The sequence below is a fragment of the Epinephelus fuscoguttatus genome, linkage group LG24, assembly GCF_011397635.1.
Source record: "Epinephelus fuscoguttatus linkage group LG24, E.fuscoguttatus.final_Chr_v1".
In the NCBI taxonomy this organism is placed as follows: Eukaryota; Metazoa; Chordata; class Actinopteri; order Perciformes; family Serranidae; genus Epinephelus; species Epinephelus fuscoguttatus.
Genome location: NC_064775.1, coordinates 2,256,277 through 2,277,515, shown reverse-complemented (window position 1 = coordinate 2,277,515; position 21,239 = coordinate 2,256,277). Strand labels below are relative to the sequence as shown.

General features: G+C 35.3%; 2 protein-coding genes, 1 long non-coding RNA gene and 1 other non-coding gene across 19 annotated transcripts in view; 2 read left to right on the top strand and 2 right to left on the bottom strand.

Moving 5' to 3' along the window:
- Positions 1-3,392: 3,392 nt before the first annotated feature.
- LOC125884831 (high affinity cGMP-specific 3',5'-cyclic phosphodiesterase 9A-like) lies at positions 3,393-13,572 on the bottom strand. Of its 2 annotated transcripts, none has more exons than XM_049570076.1 (14): positions 13,089-13,572; positions 11,492-11,641; positions 10,582-10,621; positions 10,393-10,495; positions 9,036-9,178; positions 8,825-8,935; positions 8,562-8,739; positions 8,038-8,160; positions 7,849-7,941; positions 6,495-6,562; positions 6,311-6,413; positions 6,021-6,125; positions 4,717-4,863; positions 3,393-4,220 (listed from the first exon to the last, which is right to left on the bottom strand). In XM_049570076.1, exons 1-14 carry the CDS (start codon positions 13,177-13,179, stop codon positions 4,116-4,118), a joined length of 1,560 nt encoding a protein of 519 aa, XP_049426033.1. In that variant the 5' UTR covers positions 13,180-13,572; the 3' UTR covers positions 3,393-4,115. The 2 variants fall into 2 exon arrangements, with proteins under 2 accessions (XP_049426033.1, XP_049426035.1); XM_049570078.1 differs by having other exon boundaries at positions 8,825-8,884.
- LOC125884873 (uncharacterized) lies at positions 9,060-11,573 on the top strand. The gene is made up of 3 exons (XR_007448771.1): positions 9,060-9,166; positions 10,356-10,527; positions 11,455-11,573. It is a non-coding gene; the product is annotated as an uncharacterized LOC125884873 (long non-coding RNA).
- Positions 13,573-15,047: 1,475 nt separating the features above from the next.
- The window catches only part of LOC125884802 (CLIP-associating protein 1-A-like), a 74,425-nt gene continuing 68,233 nt past the window's right edge, over positions 15,048-21,239 (top strand). For 4 of the 15 annotated variants that reach the window (XM_049570038.1, XM_049570026.1, XM_049570024.1 and 1 more), the window contains exons 1-5: positions 15,049-16,184; positions 18,530-18,608; positions 20,195-20,298; positions 20,402-20,493; positions 20,575-20,650. In XM_049570038.1, coding sequence (XP_049425995.1) covers positions 15,978-16,184; positions 18,530-18,608; positions 20,195-20,298; positions 20,402-20,493; positions 20,575-20,650 — 558 coding nt within the window. In that variant the 5' untranslated portion in view covers positions 15,049-15,977. Of the gene's footprint in view, positions 16,185-18,529; positions 18,609-20,194; positions 20,299-20,401; positions 20,494-20,574; positions 20,651-21,239 lie in introns of all 15 variants that reach the window. The other 11 variants (XM_049570030.1, XM_049570029.1, XM_049570031.1 and 8 more) reach the window with 8 other exon arrangements.
- On the bottom strand, positions 17,907-18,035 carry LOC125885274 (U4atac minor spliceosomal RNA). Its single transcript, XR_007448845.1, has one exon. It is a non-coding gene; the product is annotated as a U4atac minor spliceosomal RNA (small nuclear RNA).

Genomic DNA, 21,239 nt, shown 5'->3' with positions numbered 1-21,239 from the left:
TAAATTAATTCCTACATTTATTTTTAATATTATTTTTGGTACATTTATTGGCATATTTATTTATGAAGTCATTTACTTACTGTTTTGCAGCTTTTGTCCTCCATACGTTTAAAACAAGTCACTTTAACAGCATATTCCACGAGGATATTCCGAGTTAGGAATATTAGTAAAAAAGTCTTTCATAGTTTAACAGCGGCGAGATTAACGATCGTAAAGCTTCTTCCATCCGAACAAAAACCATGTTCTAAAAGATCGTATTTCATGAATCGATATTGGATCATTCAAATAAAGATTGATTTGAATCGGATGAATCGATTCTTTTAACTCGGCCTTATTTTCGGACGTAAACGCAGCAGATGAAGGTTCATAGATTTTAAATCTGGAAAAGATCATCGGCTGAGGTTTGAAATTATTTATTTAAATAAAGAATGAGCACATGTTGTTAAATGTTTCAGATCAGCTGGAAGTGTTTCAGTCCGTTTATTGACCAGAAAAAAAAAGACTGATGCTCTGCGTTAACATTTCTCGTCACTCCAGTTTGCTATCTCACAGTTTTCTCCACATATTTGTCAAAAGATGAAGATGAAAACTGCCTCATGGTCGTTTTGGATACCTTCCGCCATCACGTATGTCACACGAGGCAGCGCAGAGTGACGCCGTGAGGTTTTAGACAGGTGAGGAGAAAACATTTAGAAGCATATCTGTTACCGGTTTCTCAGCTAAGTAAGAAATATAAGCTCTCATTACATGAACTGACAGAAATAACACTATACCTCTGCTGTTAGCGACACTGACAGCAAAACTCTTCTTCATTAACCCTTTAAACCCTGAGCAGACCGGCCTGGTTGTTTAAGGAACACATGAAAGGCAATGAGCAACTTTATGAGAAACGAGACAAAAAAATGAGCAAGAAATTATTAAAAAAAATTACAGGAAAAAAATGAAAAAAATTTAAAATAAATAAGGAAATTGGCAGGAAAAAAGTGCAAAATATTTATATTGTGTACGTTAATTGTACAATTTTTTTTTATTTTTTATTTTTTTTTTTAGCCTCCGTGACGACTTTAGCTGTGATGAGGTAGCCTGTCCATCTCATTCTTGTGAACACGATATCTCAAGAATGCCTTCAAGGCATTTCTTCATATATAGCACACATCCACTTGGAGTCAGACAAGACAAGATTTTGTGGGTCATATCTCAAAGATCAAGATCAGTATGACCATTTACATCTCACTCAAGCGAACATGATATCTCAAGAATGCCTTTATGGATATTTTTTTTTGTTTGTTTTTGGCACCAACGTTTCCCTGGACTTAAGGATGATCTGATTAGATTTTTGTGGTCGAATGTCAGAGTCACTATGACCTTGCATCTGCCTCATTCTTGCCAGCCTCAAATACACCTTGAGAGAGTATCTTCAAATTTGGCACAAACATCCACTTTTAAGGATAAAGTGATTAGAATTTGGTGGTCAAAAGGCAAACATCAAGGTCACTGTGACCTTGTGTGCCACATATTTCTTCAAATGTGGTGCAAATGTTCACTTTGACTCAAATGATGAAGTAATTAGATTTCACTGGTCAAAGGTCACTGCGACCTCGCTTGTCTCATGATATCTCAAGAATGTCTTTAGGGATTTTTTTCATTTTTAGTTTGGCACAAACGTTCCCTCGGACTCAAGAATAAACTGATTACATTTCGGTGGTTGAATGACAGGGTGACTATGACCTTGTATTGCTCTCATTCTTGTGAAGGTGATAGCTCAAGAATACCTTGAGAGTTACTTAAAATTTGGCACAAACAGCCACTTTGAGTCAAGGATGAATTGATAAGAATTTAGTTGTCAAAGTTCAAAGGTAAAGGTCACTGTGACTTGGTCCATTGCATTCTCGTGAATGCAGTATCTTTGTAGTATCTTTCTAAATTTGGCACAAACGTCCACTTGGACTCAGCAATGAAGTGATTAGATTTTGGGGGTGATACGTCAAAGTTCAAGGTTGTTGTGACCTTATCTCTTAATATCTCGAACACCTTGAGGGAATTTGTTCAGATTTGGCAAAAATGTTTATTTGGACGAAAGGATGAATTGATTACATTTTTGTTGGTCCAAGGTCAAGGTCACTGTGACTTCGTTCATCGCATTCTTGTTAACACAGTATCTCAAGAATGCCTGAAGGAAATTTCATCAAATTTGGCACTAATGTCCACTTGGACTCAAGGATTAGCTGATTAGAATTTGGTGGTCAAAGGTCAAGGTCACTGTGACCTCACAAAACATGTTTTTGGCCATAATTCTCCTTTTCTTTTTTAGGTTATTTTTCTTGTCAGGAACGTTTCCTGCCAAGTTGCTCGTTGCCTTTTTGCACGTTGCAGAGAGAAATCAAACTAGTTTGTTCAGGTTTCAAAGGTTTAAATGTTTGATGAAGTTGTCTGAATGCAGCACAAGAAAACTGACGTCTGTCCAGGTTTCAGAGGAGACCTGGAGAGGGCGACAGTGAGCCAATCGGCTGCAGAAGGATCCGAAATGAAGGAAAAATAAATAAAACAGTTGTAAATGTTGCTAATATTCCACGCAGGTCATTTATCAAGTTTGCACAAAAAGAATCTGGATTTTTGTTTGTTTGTTTGTTTGTTTTTGCGTCCCGCTCCTCGACTGCACGGTCAGTGTTGCTATCCATTCGGTCATTTCCTGTGTCGTGATATTTGTTGTAGTGTAAAATAAGCTCGGTGGGTCGGCGCTCCCAGCTGCTAATGGTTCGTAAAAACTGGAAACTTTGAAGGAAGTTAGTTTTTGAAAACTCACTCCGTGTTGTTGAAGCTAATGATCAACTTTTTGTTTTTAAATGCCAAGAGAATGTATTGAAAAAATAACTGTGTTGTGTATATATATTGATTTATTGTGATCATTTTTTAATTTAATTTTGTCTGGAACACACTAACGTTGAGCCCTGCCTATTTTTTATTTTTAACTCTATTTATCGGATGATGCATTACTCGTACAGAAAACAGATATTTGCACTTTGTTTTTGTTTTTTTGAATTTGTAAATGAAGTGATTGAAAATAAACTTCAGATGGTGAACAAACACGGTTCCGTTTGCTTCCTTTTTTAATGTGACACAGTATTTTAAAAATTTTATTTTTCAGTGAGCAGCTTAAAAAAGAAAGACAGTGACATCATTTCAAACATAATGTGATTTAACACCAAGCAGGAGAGCAGAACTTTATTCATCATCGCACAGTATTAAAGATGCAATATGTAATTTTTTAGCATTAAAATGTCTAAAAACAACAAACCAGTGTTTATATCTAGTTAAGGTATGTTCTTATATTATCCCAAACGTTTCCAACAATATTCAAACTCAGAGAAATTCATTTTCTTACAGTCGCCGTCGCCTGTCCGTGGCACAAATTGACTTTTTATCCAATTTTAAGTCACATTTTTACAATAAACTTAAAAATCTTGGTCATTTTTAACTATGTGTTGTAACTGGAGGAAGAATTTTAGTCATCGGACGTCTGGATTTTAAGTTATCAGAGAAACAAACTGAGCAAACATTAGCTATAGCTCAGCTCCAGCCCCTGCTGTGCCAAACAGCATCTGAAAAACACTGATTTTAAGCATGAAACTGTTTTATTCAGTGTTTTTACCGGTGTAAATCAGTTGGTGTGTTTGTTTTGGCGAGAAAGAGACCTCTGTGGATAATTCGGCTCCTGAGAAAAACCTCCTGAACGTCGGGATCTTAACTTATAAGAGAAACAAGCTGAGCAATTGTTGAGGCCAGAGACAAGCTGTTTGCCTAGCTCCTGCTAATGTGTGCTCACCTTTTTTCTCTGGTAACTTAAGATCTAAACATTGAAGAGGTTTTTACCAGAAGATGAATTATCAGTAATTACATATTGAAAAAAACAAAAGCATCACGTATCTTGGATTGTCTTATATATCAGCAAATGTATAAGGTGCAGTCATGTTCCTAACTTAGAATATAAGTTATATTTCAAAGGCTAATGTTTCACATGCTGTAACTAGCACACTGAATATAATGTGTCCGCTAACGCATCCTGGAGATGAAAACGTTGAGACTATTAGACCTCTTCTTCCTCCTCTTCTTCTTCCTCATGCTTTGGCTGTCCCCTCCTCCTCCTCCTCCTCCGTCTTGCTGGCTCTCTCCAGGTCGGTGTAATACTCCAGCGCCTTCCTCACCGGCTCCAGAATGTGTCGCTGCACAACAACACGACAGCAGAACCTTTTAGCTTCAGACATCAGACAGGTTCAGATTATTTCAGGGATTATTTAATTTAATATCATAGTTAGTTTTGTGTTTTGCCTAAGACAATTTAAAATGTAAAACGTTTTAAAAACTGGTGTCAAATGCTGAATTTCCTGAGAAGAGATTGACTGATTTTATTCAGGGATTTTAATCAATAAGAATCTGATTGATGGGCACTGATAAAACTAGACCTTTATAAACCTTATAAACCTTTGTGCTCTATAACATTAATGTAATCTCTGTGTTTTTGATCTTAAATCATATTACTAATTGAAGGCAGTTGTTGTTACTTGTGGTGTCCCACAAGGATCCGTTCTTGATCCTCTTTTCTTCTTCTTTTAAATTAATGGATCTCATTTATGCTGCTTTTACTTTTTGGTGATTTTAATCAATAAGAATCTGATCGATGGGCAGAATCTCTCCACTCCACCAGCGCTGGTGTTTTACCTCCAGACAGGGGAACAGCTTGGTGAGCTCACTGAAGAGCGGCAGGAGGACAAACCGGATGAACTTGGTCTGAGAGGACGGTTTGGACACTTTGTCTCTGTCCATGAAGGGAGTCACTGGAAGCCCTTTAAGTTTCTCTGTGTCGCTCTGCACAACAAGATCACAAAGGAAAGGGGTTTATTTTAATTTTAATACGCAATTCTGCTCCTCATGTGACAATCTTAATATTTGATTATTTAAAAAAAGGAAGAAAATGGTGGAGGTTAACCAAAGAGGAAAAGTAAAATTTTAATATAACCCCATTTTTTTCTTTTGTGAAAAACAGTTTTCCCTCTCTCCTCTGGTCCTTCGATAACTGAATCATTAACCTCCATGATATTCTACAGCGAGGTGGATGATAGAAGCTGCCAAAATCAAAACTAAATATACAGATAAATGGCTAAATAAATGAATTAATATGCCATTAAATGCACCAAAAATAATACGAAAATATGTGCAGGCATGTGACGTAATTTGACATTTCTAACAGTTGATTAATTAATTAAGATTTCTGGCATATTTAAAGATATTAATTCACTTATTGATACAAAATATAATTAGAAGTAAATATAGGCATTAATTAATTGATAAAATATGACATAAACTGATACTGTTTTGAATTTTTTATTTACACTATTTACCATTGTTTTAATTCCTCTGTTTATTTGCTTTCCTGTTTTATTTCCCTTTTTTATTTATATTTTTTATTTATTATGTTTTTTATTGTATTTATATATTTATTTTTATTTTTGTATCTATTCTTTGAAATTTTTTAATAGTTATAGTTAACTATTATACTACTACACATAATAGTTAATACATTTGTTGATGTATTTATATTTTTTGTGTTATTTAGTTATTTGTATTAACTTTAAATTTATTAATTTTTGCATTTATTTAATAATGTATTTCATTACATATTACAAAGTGCATTTAATGGCATATTGATTTTTAATGGAGTTATTTACTTATTTACTTAATTATTTTGATTAATGTTTTTTTTTATGTATCACTTATCTTAGCATTTCCCTCTTTTTGTTTCCTCAAATAAAAAGAGGGAGGAAAAAAAGGGAAAGAGATTAAAACAGAAACTTATGTCACATTTTACAAGTTAATAAATGCCTACATTTTTTTTTATTTATCGAGTTGTTTATTGGTTGATTTATTTTTGATTTGGGCAGCTTCCTTCCTCTGTATCTTTCCTCCACTGATTGCAGCGTTAGGTGCAGCTGTCTCTGATTGATTATGAAACTGAGGTCAAAAACCTGGTTGAAGAACTCCTGCAGCAGACAGTCGAGCCACGGCTCGGCCACGGCCATTGGCCTCGCCTCGTTGGAAATGTCGCTCACCTTCACCATGATCTTCATCAGCTGGAAACACCGGTAAGACAGTTTCATTTGAGCTACGTTACTGAATGTCTTTACAAGCCGCGCAGTTTTATCTTTACAGACCTGATAAGACTGATTTTATTGTGTTATTTCAGTTTAACTATTTGTTTAATCTGAGAAGAGAAAAGAAAACACTTGAGGAGAGGTCACAGTTTGTGTTTCTTTACCACTTCCTTGTGGTCCTTGTTGGTGAAGTCAAACACCGGCTGCATGGATCTGAACTTGTTGAGAATTTCGTTGTGTCTCGCCATGTCGGTGGCCAGAATACACCTGAAAAAATTGCGTCTCTTTTAAAATACTAAACAAAAGTTCAGTTTAACGTAGACGATGTGAGCTACGCTGAGGTCTTACCTGATCATTCCTCCTCGGATGTGTTTGTACTGCTCACAGGTCAGGTTTTTCAAGATGTTGCATTCTGGCTGCAAAGAAAAAGTCAATTTACAATATTTGAAACAGCTACAAGTATAATTTGTGTTTTGTATTTGGGTGTTTGAATGTTTGCAGGATAAAATGTTTTGTTGACCTTTTTTTGTCACTGATAAAAACTAGTTAAAATACTGTTAAATTTAAAAAATACAAATATCTAGGTGTCATCAAAAGAATAACAATCAATAGCTGAACGCCTTATAAACCTTTGTGCTCTCTAACATCACTGTAGTCTCCGTGTTTATGATCTTAAATCATATTACTAATTGGAGACAGTTGTTATCACTTGTGGTGTCCCACAGGGATCCAGTCTTGATCCCTTTTTATTCTTCTTCTTTACTTAAATGGATCTCATTTGTGCTGCTTTTACATTTTGCTTTGAAATAAATATTACTATTTAAATTAATATTTAATTTAAAAATTAATAACATTTAATTTTGTGATGTTTACTGCCAAAAGCAAAATTTTCAGCAAATCTTTTTCTTTTTTGTTCTCTAACATCCTGTGTTAAAGGCTATCATGATCTCAAATTATATTCTGAATGGTAAAAAAACTATTAGATATTACCTGTGGTGTCCCACAGGGATCCAGTCTGGATCCTCTTGTTTTTCATTTACCTTAATTGATCTCATTTGTGCTGCTTTTACTTTTATATACTTAAAAATTTTAAAATTTAAAATACATACATTTTAAAAATATATTCTTTAAAAGTAATATTGTAATATGTATTGCCAGTAACAAAAGTTAAAGTAAATCTATATCTTGCCTTTTAATTGGAAATAAATCTCTCATAGGTCTTATGGACAAGATTTTTGTGTTTTATTTTTTGAAAAATTGAGTTAGTCTGCAGAAAGACGACAGAATCAATGAGATTATTATTACTTAAATTAAAATGCCTTTGTGTTTACAAACATAAAAATATTTGGGTGTCATCAAACGACTAAAAATCAATCGCTGAACATCTTGCAGACTTTTTTGTTCCCTAACATCATATAGTTTAGGTGGTTTGGTTAGGTTATGATCTCAAATTATATTCTGAATGGTAAACAACTATTAGATGTTACTTGTGGTGTCCCACAGGGATCCATTCTTGATCCCCATTTATTGCATTTCCATACATGGAAAATTCTTGTTTGGAAGATTCTTTGTTTGTATACCCTCAAAAAAGCACGTATGTGTAGAGTTATACCTTTAACACACGTCAGTAAACCAACAAAAACTTTCAGTGCAGAAAAATATACTTGCACAATCCTGTCTGAATGCGTGGTGTTTTTCGTACCTTGGACATGATGCTGAAGGCGACGGCACAGTGGTGGTTTTCCAGGGGTGAAATGTCGTTGTAGCGAAGAGCTAAGTCGGTCTGAGCGTTGATCTGTGTAAGTAAAAAAAAAAAGAAAAAAAAACTCACAGATTAATGATAAACAAACCTCCTGATGATGAGACGAACACAGAGTGGCGGTGAGGCGACCTGGTAGACGTTGTTGTAGCCGGGGTGGTCGAGGTCGTGGCACAGTGCCGAGGTCAACATGATCAGCAGGTCGATTTTCGCTATTTTACTCCGGAGGTCTGTCAGCCAGATCAGCCCGTACATCTGCACAACCACACACCAGTGACACCAGGAAGTAAACCTCCACCAATATACAGATATTATTTGGCTTTTCACAGACAGGTGGAGGTCAGCTGAACGTCAAGACAAATTAAAAATGAGTATAGAAATAAAATGAAATAATTTAAAAAAATTAAGAATAAAAAACGAAGATAGAGATTAAAAATAAATATAGAAATAAAATACAACAAAAAATAAGAATAGTAAAAGTCATGAGAGAAACAAAAAATAAATAAAGGAATAAAATAAAATAATTGAAAAAAAAAAATCATTTAAAAACGCTTACACAGTTATTCTTCATGGGATTTAAACTTACTACAAATGAATTAAAAACAATGGGACTTTATTATGGTCTGATGAAATGGACCCTCACTTCCTGTCCGTACCATCTGAGTGACGCAGAAGCAGTGCCTGAAGTTGTGGAAGGGGATGTTGTTGTAGTGGCAGTAGACCTCGAACAGGAAGTTCTGCAGGACCTCAAGCTCGATGTGGAACGCCGTCAGGAAGTCCAGGTCGGTGAACATCACCTGGAGGAGCACCAGCATCTCCGCCTCCTCCCACTGCCTGATGGCCACAGCACACACAGGTGTGAGAGGAGTGTGTGTGCGTCTGAGAGTGTGTTCCTGTGTGTGTGTGTGCTTGTGCTCACCAGTTGTCAAAAATGGGGGTTTTCAGATTCTCTCTCACTTCCTCTGTCACCTGCAGCGAGCTACGGCAACACAGAGAGGACACACGTCTCACAGTCTCTTCCAGCTGCGCTCTTTCAACAACAGCAACAAACAAATATAAATATCAGTCTGAAGGTGCATCAGAAAACATTCATCTCTACAGAAACATTAAGAAATAAAAGCATGAGTCACCTCATGCTGAGGAAGTTCTTGCGGACTTGTTGGCGCTCCTCCTGTACGCTCAGCTGAGGCGTTTTGGGTTTCATGGAGATCTTGGAGAGCTGATGGTCACTGTCCTCCTTGAACAGACCCATCCAGCTCAGGTGGCCCACACTCTGACACCACAGGAGACTTTACATTTCAGACATTTTACCAAGGTTTTTAGATATTTTAGAAATATTTTTAAATTTTTTTTGTTTTACAAATATTTGTTATATATATTTCACTGATATTCTTCTTTCATTTTACCAATATTTTCTGGACATTTTTACAAACATTTCATAGATATTTTGCTCATATTTTTAAAGACATTTTACACATACTTTTTGGTCATTTTAGTAATTTTTTTTTTTTCAGATAATCTACTAATAATTTTGGACATTTTACAATTTTTTTTTAAAAAATTCTGATATATTACCTATAATTTTCGGATGTTTTACCAATATTTTTTGGGTATTTTTCTAATATTTTTTCAGACAATACTTTTTTAGATATTTAACTTTTTTCAGATATTGTCTTAGATTTTTTTCATACATTTTACCAATATTTTTTTTTTAGATTTTCCTAATATGTTTTTGGACATTAACTAATATTTTTCAGATATTTTTCTAATATTTTTTAAAGATATTTTACTATTGATCTATGGACACTTAATCGGTATATTTTGGATATTTTCTAATATTTTTCCAGACATTTTACTGATATTTATTTTTTATATTTTACTTTATTTGGACATTTTACAAATATTTTTCAGACACTATATTAATATTTCTAAGAAAATATTTTTACTAATAATTTACAGACACTGAACTAGTATATTTTGGATATTTTTCTAATATTTTCAGACCTTTTACTTATATTTTTTCAGATCTTTACTCATAGTTTTTCACTCTACTAATATTTTTTTGATATTTTTCTAAATTTTTTTTAAGACATTTTACTGATATTTTTCAGACACTCAACTAATATTTTTTGGATATTTTTCTAATATATATTATAGAGATTTTACCAACAATTTTTCAGATTTTTACTTATAGTTTTTTGGACACTTTACCAATATTTTTTTTTTCAGACATTTTAATAATATTTTTTCAGGCATTTCTGAAGAATTCTTGGGACATTTTACTTTTTTGTGACACTTTTTATGGACATTTTACAGATATTTTAAAAAACACAATGAATATATAGAAAAAGAAAACCTTTCATGTTCAGACTGAGTTGTGATGTGCCATAAATGTGTCACGTGTTCCTCTGGTTAATGACTACAAGATATTTAATTCATTCATTCTGCAGACTGTGTCTTGGTGTCGTTAAAGAAGCTCAGCTGAACCTCCAGCTTCCTCTTGAACGACTCCACTTGGCTCTTCATGTCACAGATGATATCCGGACTCTTCCCCACGTCTTCGATGACCTTGTTCTCCAGATGACGCAGCCTGACGCCGGACACAGGAAACAGGAAACAACAGTGAGTTGCCGCATGCAGACGCTTCAGTAACTCACCTGTACACGATGCACTCACCTGTACTCCATGGTGTCCAGCTCCTTTGGCAGCCCCACACCTGCGCACACACACACACACACACACACACACACACACACACACACACACACACACGACAAAGGCTGTTTTCACATGCTGATGAAATCTGACACGTTTAAGAGAAGCTGAGGCTCTTATTTTATGGAGGACAGAAACTGACACAATCAGATTTTCCATTTATTTCCTCAAACTGAGAATTAAATAAAGAAGCAAAATAAAACAGAAATTAATGCCTACATTTATTTTTTAATATTATTTTGCTGTTTTTATTATTTTTTTTCTTAAACTATTTTTTTTATCATTTTTATCTAATTTAATATATATTTATATATTTTTATTGTTTTTATATTAATTAATGAATTAATGAATTAATTTTTATTAAGTTTTAAATGATCAATTTATACATTTTTTATTTATTTATTTTTTCATTTGGTTAATTATGTATTTAATTATATATTATTTTCCCCTTTGTATTTCCTCAAATTTAAATAAAAAAATAAATATATAAAGCAGATTAAAAGAGAACATCAATTAACGTCACATTTTATAATTTAATAGATGCATTCATTTATTTTTAATATTATTTTTGGTTGAATTATTGGCACATTAATTCATTAAAGGAGTAATTTATTTAATTATTATTTTTGTTTTTTCATTTTTGAGTTTAAGATTTTATTTATTTATTATGTAAATTTTTAAATGTATTTATTTATATATTATTTTTCCTGCACAATGTGGTTTCAAAGAATGTAAATTTGAAAATATGTTTATAAATTTTATTTTATTGTAACAGTCTAAAAACACACATTTAACTTTACAGAATCTAAATAATATTAATATATGAATTCACAGTTGAGGTGGACGTGAGGTGTCTCAGGACGCCACTCACTCTTCAGATCGGACGCCACCACCTCCAGTCGGTAGTACGAGTCCTGGCTGTTGGGCTCCAGGCGCGGGGAGATGTTCAGCACGCTGCCGTCTTTGTTGTACATCTTCAGGATGTGGTGAGGCCCCGCCTCCGCCGCCGCCCGGAACAGATCTGTCAAAACAATTACATATTATAATTATTATTATAATTATTACCCAGTCCTCGTCATTAGTTACAAACACACACACACACACACACACACACACATTATTACATTACAGTATTTATGGAGGACGGAAGCTGCCAGAACCAAAATAAATAAATAAATAAATAAATGACTCGATAAATGAACTGCACCAAAAATAATATTACAAATAATTTAAAATAAAAAGAATTCAAGACTAAATTAATTGATGTTTCTGTTTTAAATTGGCATCTTATTTATTTTATTTATTTTTTCACCTTTGGTCTTAAATATATAGAAATAAATTAATAGATACATTTAAAATAAATTTAAAAAATAATGCGATAATTAAAAGGGATAAAAGAGAGCATGACATGTCAGTAAAAAGGGGAATTAATACAAAGGTAAATGCTGTAAATTAAAAACATTTAATGACATGTTCGTGAATTTATCAAAAATATATAATTGTCAAAATAATATAAAAAAGTAATAGACATAAATTGCTTTTCTGTTTTAATTTGCTTCTCTTTTTATAACATATATATTATGTTAGATATTCTCCTGTTTAATTTTCCCATTTATTTGTTTATATATATTTCAAATTTATTATTATTTTTTATTTATTTCTGATATTTTTTTCAATGTATTTTTTCCTGAACATTTATTATTTATACTTATTTCAGACAGTTTAACTCATTTTAATGCATACATGTTTTTTTAAAAAAATATTTTTTGTACATTACAAAAATAAATACTTAGTGTTCTAATTTGCTGTATTTTATTTACAGTACTTTCCTGTTTAATTTTCCCTTTTACGCATGCATTCATTCATTTTCTTTGCATTTATTTATTTATTTTTTACGCATTATTTCCCCATTTCTTTCTGACCAAATGTTCCCATCTCTGATATATGTGTTCTTTGTCACTACTTTGCCTTTTGCACCATAATTAAATAAAAAATAAATAAAATAAAAATAAATACAATTTTTAATTTTTTTTTTTATAAAAGTAAATACATGGAAAAAAAGTGATGCATACCTTTTAGTAATTAATTAATTTTCATTTTTATTTATGAACAAAATAAACAAAATTTAACAAAAAATTAAATATAACAAAATAAAAATAATTAAAAAGAATAAAATAAATACATAAATAAATAAAGGGAAATAAAACACTTAAAATGTATAAACAGATAAATACTGTAAATAAAGAAACGATTTATGTCACAAATTAGATTTTTATCTATTTATTGACATATTCGTTTATTTGAGTCATTCATTTGTTTGTTTTTGGCAGCTTTCGTCCTCCATACAGCAGCTTAACCAAACCCCTGAGAGTCAGTGATGTCCCCCTGTCCCTCCTCCGTCCCTCTGTCTCTGTGTCCCCCTGTCCCTCCTCCGTCCCTCTGTCTCTGTGTCCCTCTGTCCCTCTTACCTTTGACGTCTGCGGCCGAGCAGTCGTCTCCAAACTCGGCGTGCTCCAGCCTCCCGTTGACCATGAAGTGAATGATTTTTGTTGTCATCATCCGAGAGCGAGCCAGGCGGGACGCGACCTGCTCCCAGCTGAGACCTCTTGACTGTGACACCAACACATTGAGTCTGTGGAGGGTCAAAGGGACACCTGCAGCTGACAGAGGGTCCACCCACTCATCCACACGGGGACATGGTGTCCTCTCAGAGCTGTCTGGACCCCGGCCGCTTTGTTTACTCTGGCCTCACTGTTTACTGTTTACTGTTTACTTCTCTGGCATGTCTATACTTTGACACTGCAACTTACTGTTAACCACTGATGTTTATGACACATGTTTACAACCTGTTTACAACCTGGATGCACCATAATATTAAAATAAATATAAATGTAGGCATTAATTCATTCATTCATTCATGAACTAAATATTTACACTATTTACATTTGTATTAATTCCCTATTTACTTTGTCCGTTTATTTATTTTTGCATTTCGTTTTAATTTTTTTAATAAGTAACAAGTAACTATAAGTGTCTAACAATATTGTTAACTGATATGAATAAATGAGTGAAAGGTAAATAAGTAATATGGAAATTAATAAATAAATAAATAACAAAAATTCTTCACATAAATGGAAAAGAAATGCCAAAAGAAATAAAAGAAAAAATTAAGAGAAAAATAAATAAATATGAGAATCAGTACAAAGGTAAATAATTAATACAGAAATAAACAGATAATTAATTAATTACACAAAAAAATACAAATAAATGAAAGGGAAAATTAAATAGGAAAGTAAAGATAATTAAGTAATACAAAATAAATGAATAATTAAATAAAATAAGTTATTAAAACAAAGATAAATACTGTAAACAAAGAAACAATTTAGGTCACATTTTTATCAATTACCTGATGCATACTTTTTAAAATATTAACAATATTTTTGGTATATTAAATGACAAAAATTTATTTGAGTCATTTTTTTAATTCATGTCTGGTTTTGGCAGCTGCCATAAATAAATAGGAGAATAAATACAAAGGTAAATAAAAAAAAAAATACATTTAAAAGACATTAAAAAGAAATGCCAAAATAAATACGAGGGAAAATTAAATAGGAAAATAAATTAAGTGGGGAATTAATACAACGGCAAAATAATAACACAAAATAAATGAATCAATTAAATTATTAAAACAAATATAAAAATTGTAAAATAAGAAAAAAATTATTCACATTTTATCAGCTTCCCAAACAAATAAATAAATAAATAAATAAATAAATACTGTAAACAAAGAAACAATTTAGGTCACAATTGATCAATTACCTGATGCAAATAATAATATTAATATTTTTGGTACATTAAATGACAATTTATTTGAATCATTTTTTTTGGTTCATGTCTGGTTTTGGCAGCTGCCATAAATAAATAAATAGGAGGATAAATACAAAGGTAAATAAAAAAATACATTTAAAAGAAAGAAATTACCTGATAAATAAATAAATAAATACTGTAAACAAAGAAACAATTTAGGTCACATTTGATCAATTACCTGATGCATACTTTTAAAAATACTAATATGACATTAATTTATTTGAGTCATTTAAAAAAAAAATCTGGTTTTGGCAGCTGCCATAAAGAAATAGGAGAATAAATACAAAGGTAAATAAAAAAAATACATTTAAAATAAATTAAAAAAGAAATGCCAAAATAAATACGAGGGAAAATTAAATAGGAAAATAAATTAAGTGGGGAATTAATACAACGGCAAAATAATAACACAAAATAAATGAATGAAATAAATTATTAAAACAAATATAAAAATTACAAATAAACTAACAATTTATGTCACATCTTATCAGCTTCCTAAATAAATAAATAAATAAATAAATAAATAAATAAACAAACACACAGCTCCTGCAGGACGGGGTGTCATAGCGCAGCTCTGCCGGCAGGTGTCGCCATTCTGCGGCTTTGCTTCACTGCAGCCTCTACGGCGTCTGCCAAGGGACATTTTATGATTTACTTTGACAAATACTGATGTTTGTGGTGTTTTATTGACAGAGACAGACTTGTAAACAACCAGCGGAGTGTTTTTCACATTTAAATGTCCTGAGGATTAAACGCTGAGTCGTTTAAAGCCGCGCAGAGACGCTCCGTCACCGCCGGGCTGCGATGACAAGTAACGGGAGTTAGTGGCCGGAGGCAGCGTCGCCACTTCGGACTTTTTGTCTGGGAACCATTGAGTCCATCCGGTGAGTGAATCTGTGACCGGTCCCCGGACCGATAAGGCGTTAACGACCCCGTTAGAGGCAGGTGAGTGACGGGGGAGATAACGGAGCTGCTGCGGGGCCGCTAACTTCACTTAGCTCGCCATGCTAACGCTAGCTCGGCTGTATTTAGGTTAGAGCTAGCTAGCAGCGAGCTAACGTTGCTAACAGGAGCAGCTAACATAAACTGTTTGGACATTTACCGTCAGCCTGAATAAGCGTGTTTAAGTCGCTTACCGGCGGGTTAGCTCGCTGTAAAGTCGCGGTAACGTCTTTAACGCAGAGCTGGTGTGTTTGCGTTCATTATACGTCACGGACAAAACCGTTAACTCTTCGTTAAAGTGCGCTACTTTGGCAAACTTCGCCTTTTTGTGATTCATTTGTGCTCCAGGAGAATGAGGTCCAGAGCAGCCCTCCACCGCAGGACGTCACGGAGCTCATCACGGCTCAGTCACCACCGTTAGCCGCCTCTGAACGGGTCGTAACCGGGGTAACAACCGGGGTGTAACCGGGGCCGAGTCTCCTGCAGCAGGACGAGTGCACACACACCGTGAGGAGGAGTGAAGGCCAGTGTCTGTGTGCAGTCTGAGTCTCATGGAGGAGGAGGTGACGGTGAGCATGGAGTACCTGCTGGAGCAGGTGATGCACAAGGACCTGGGCAAGAGGCTCCAGGTGGGCCCCGAGGTCATGGAGCTGATCCTGGACGAGGAGAGGACCCCCGACATGGAGCAGGAGCAGGGCATGCTGGACAGGATGGTGGACGCAGTGGCCAGCTCCTGGGTCAACTCCAGCAACTTCAAGGTGAGGATGGGGGTTCATGGAGGAGGGTGGAGGGTGTGTGTCTGCAGGGTGGAGGTCCGGGTCCACCTCTGCCAACAGGGGGCAGTTTCAGAGCCCTAACAGTTGAATGAGGTCACAGACACACTTGTTTTTGCACTCGCTCTGGCCAACTACTGGACCAGTCAGCCTAATATTTGGTGTGCACATTCACGGGCAGGACTAACACGTTCATCTGTAGCTTCGTCTGAGTCCTGTTAAATGTCCCTGTGTTGCTGTCGTCCTATCAGGATCTGTATCGGCCGATAAAGAGACATTATTCTGATATTAAAACTTCCAGCAGATAAATAGAGCTGATAACACAAAGACAAACTGGTTTCACTGATGGAACTGGTGCAGCGTCTGCAGCACTGATAGACACAGACGAAGAAGAAGAGGAGGAGGAGGAGTAGGAACAAGATGAAGATGAAGAGGAAGAAGAAGAAGAAGAAGAAGAAGACAAAGAAGACTTAGAAGATGAAGAGGAAGAAGAAGAAGATGATGAAGAAGAAAAGGAAAAGGAAGAAGAAAAGACGATGAAGACAAAGTAAACAGATGATGAAGAAGATGAAGACATAAAGGAAGAACAAGGTGAAGAAGATAAAGAAGAAGAGGACAAAGCAAACAAACGAAGAAGAAGAAGAAGAACAGACAAAGAAGAAGACCGAGAGGACGAAGAAGATGAAGAGGAAGATGAAGACAAAGAAAACAGACGAAGAAGACAGAGGATGAAGAAGAAGATGATGAAGAAGACAAAGAAAACAGATGAAGACCGAGAGGACGAAGAAGAAGAGGAAGAAGAAGACGATGAAGACAAAGAAAACAGACGAAGAAGAAGACGAAGATGATGAAGAAGACAAAGGAAACAGACGAAGAAGAAGACCGAGAGGACGAAGAAGATGAAGAGGAAGATGAAGATGAAGACAAAGAAAACAGACGAAGAAGACAGAGAGGATGAAGAAGAAGAAGAAGATGATGAAGAAGACAAAGAAAACAGATTAAGAAGACAGAGAGGACGAAGAAGAAGAGGAAGAAGAAGATGTAGAAGAGGAAGAAGAAGATGATGAAGAAGACAAAGAAAACAGAAGAAGATGAAGAGGAAGAGTTGTTTATCAGTCCAAACAAACCACACGACTCTGTCGTCACACCTTTTAATAACCGTTAGCATTAGCGATGCTAACAGTTAGCACTGTCACTGTGTGCCTGTGACTTCAGGTTCAGAGGCAGAGTGAAGCTGACTGTGTGACCAAACACACACACACATGACCAGTCATATCAGTGCTGCCTGTGTTGCCCTGGAAACGCAGCGTCCTGCGGTCCGGCTGATGCGTGTGGCGTGTAATGGGGACGACGCTCCCAGGCGAACACGGTGGCCCTGAGCTTAATTTACCAGCACCATTAGCCCAGTTTGCTCCTCTCTCCTGCTGTGACCGACTTTAGCAGCTCCAGCTCTGGTGTGCAGGAAGCCCTTCAGGTGTGTGTGTGTGTGTGTGTGTTAGTGGTGCTGATCGATCAGTTATTGATGAGGTCAGACAGCTTCATGGTTAAAGTCAGCTGTTAGTGTCAGAGTGACGTTAACGTTGATGTAAATTCTCTCACACTCACACACACACACACACGTAACACCAGTCAGCGTCCAGCAGATGGCGCCAGAGCTGATGTAGTCCTTCCTTCCACATTTGTAGTTTTCTCTCACGAGTGCGGAGAGGTTCCAAAAATTGCATCATAGCCTGAACAGGAAGTCCAGGTGATGCTGTTGTGTTGGTCTGGTGTCAGCAGGGAGGCTCTCACTACACGTTCATTGAGCTTCCCAAACCACCCCATGACAAGGAAAGTTGGCACACCCGTGTACGGAGACATGTTAGTGACATACAGACAGCTCCCTCACTCATGGTTGTGTGTGACTGCAGAGTTTCACCTCATTAAACCACAGACAGCTGTTTTATATTTCAGCTTCACGTCACAAAACTCGTCTGTTTTCCTCACTTCCTGTTTCCTGACATGAAAACTCTCAGCTTGGACTGATTACCCATGATGCTTTGCAGCACACATTCAAATCTAGTGCTCCTGTGCTGATGTCAGGTTGTGGTTTTGGGGAGTTTCTTCATTTTTAAGTATTTCTGTGGAGCCAAAGGAGATTATACAGACAGTTTATTGTGTGTCAGTGATGTTTTTTATTTTAATAAATATTTATATGTCACATTCACAGATATTAAACACATTATTTTAGAGATAGAGGATTATATTTGGACATATTGGAACATTTTTATTTTTTTCTAAATGAAATAAATAAATACATAAATGAAATGAGGTTGTTTGTTGTCCCTCAGGTGGTGCTGCTGGGGATGGACATCCTGTCAGCTCTGGTCAGCAGGCTGCAGGAGAGGTTCAGGACGCAGGTGGGAACAGGTGAGCTGCTTCAGACACAACACAGGGATTTGAAACAAGAGCAGTGAAGTGGATTTTATATACATAAATATATAAATAAATAAATAACTAAATAAATTAAATAAATGAATAGAGATTGTGATTCCTGACTGCTCTGGTGCTGTTGCTTTGGTGTGGAGCCAAGAGATAACCACACCCCCACTCATTCTGATTAAAGGCATGGAAATACAAAGAGCTGTGAAATACACCTGGCTTCAGGAAATAAAAGTCCCCTGAGATGAATGAACAAATGTGGGATTTTTAAATAAAAGACGCCTGGATTAAATTCACGAATTAATTAATGTGGAATTATAAAATAAAAGTCTCCTGAAATAAATAAACAAATGTGGAATTATGAAATAAAAATCCCCCGAAATTAAAAAAATAAATAAATAAATGTGGAATTATAAAAGTCCCCTGAAATAAATAAACAATTGTAAATTTATTAAATAAAGATCCTGTGAAATAAATAAACAAATTCCCTGAAATTAAAAAAATAAAATAAACAAATGTGGGATTTGGAAATAAAAGATGCTTGAAATAAATAAATAAATAAATAAATACTGATGGAACTGATTAATGAAAAGTCTCCTGAAATAAATAAATTAATGAATTAATAAGGTATTATGAAATAAAAATCCCCCGAAATTAAAAAATAAATAAATAAATAAATAAATGTGGAATTATAAAAATCCTGTGAAATAAATAAACAATTGTGGGATTTTTAAATAAAAGACGCCTGAAATTAATTAATTAATATGGAATTTAGAAATAAAAATCCCCTGAAATTAAAAAAATAAAATAAATAAAGAAATGTGAGATTTTGAAGTAAAAGAAGCTTAGACGCCTGAAAAAAATAAATAAACCAATGTGGAATTAAATAAAAGTCTCCTGAATTAGATTTATGAATGAATTAATGTGGAATTATTAAACAAAAGTCCCCTGAATAAATAAATAAACAAATGTAAAGTTTATCAAATTTAATTTATTCCCTGAAATAAATAAATTAATTAATTAATGTGGAATTACGAAATAAAAATCCCCCAAAATTAAAAAAAAAAAAATACATAAATAAATGTGGAATTATAAAAGTCCTCTGAAATAAATAAACAAATGTGGAATTGATTAAATAAAAGTCTCATGAAATAAATAAATTAATTAATTAATGTGGAATTATGAAATAAAAATCCCCCGAAATTAAAAAAATAAAATACATAAATAAATGTGAAATTATAAAAGTCCTCCAAAATAAATAAACAAATGTAAAATTTATTAAATTAAAATCCTGTGAAATAAATAACCAAATGTGGAACTTGTGAAATAAAAGTCTCCTGAAATAAATCAATAAATAAACATGGGAATTTGAAATTAAATAAATATATGAAAAAATAAATGTATAAATGTAAAACAAAAGTCAGGGAGAATCAATAAATTTCCAAAGACACGTGTGTCCCCACAGACTTGTGGATTTATTGACTGCTGTATTCATCCTGTGCACTTGTTGCTGAGCACACAGGATATAAACGCGTGTCACTGACCTTGTGTCTCTGCTCTGTGTGGCGCCTCAGTGCTGCCCAGCCTCATCGACCGCTTAGGAGACGCCAAGGACCAAGTCCGGGACCAGGACCAGGCTCTGCTGCTGAAGATCATGGACCAGGCGGCCAACCCACAGGTCAGCACACGCTCACTCCTTCAGCACACTGTTCACTGAGCTGAGTGCTCCTCAGAGCCGTGGTCAGAGTGTGGCACTAACACCTGAGCTGTTGTTTGTGCAGTACGTGTGGGAGCGCATGATGGGAGGCTTCAAACACAAGAACAACAGGACCAGAGAAGGACTGTGCCTCTGTCTCATCTCAACTCTCAACGTGTGAGTGAACGCGTCACGTCACATTTCATCTGATCATATTTGGCACAAAGGTTCACGTGGTGTTTGTGTTTGGTTCTCCAGGTTTGGATCTCAGAGTCTGACGCTCAGTAAAATCGTCCCTCACATCTGTAACCTCCTGGGAGACCCCACAAGTCAGGTACGACCACAGGTTCAACCTGCTGCTCTTCTGTGGTCGTCTGTATGTGGACGTCTCTGTGATCCCTGGTCTGTGACCGCCCCCTGCTGGTCAGACACACACACTACAGCTCAGCAGGAACCAGGATGTTTTCCTGATGTATTTTAGGAGAGAAATCCACAGCAGGGATCAAACCTGTGACCTTGCAGCCGTTACGGGGTCGCTCGACTCTCTGCCCCGCTGCACACGTCTGTCATCACCGGGACTACAGCTTCCTCTGGAGGACAGGAAGCCGTGCCCATGAGCTTCCCTTCCTGCAGACAAACACACTCTGAAGCACTTGTCTTCTGCGTTACCAAGCATCATCACCATGACGATGAGTTCAGGAACCGCTCTGATATTTGTGTCTGACGGTTTGCTGGTGAGAGGAAAGTGGAGACCAGCTGGAGACAGATGAAACTATGACACGTTCCTGTGCTCAGCGTTCAGCTTGATTCAGATTTATTTATTTTACACTGAGCAGAAAACATTTTTGAAAATGCTGTCAGATTACCTCAAAGTACAGCAAGCAAACGATGTGCTAAAACAAGATGTTAAATGAAAATAAAGT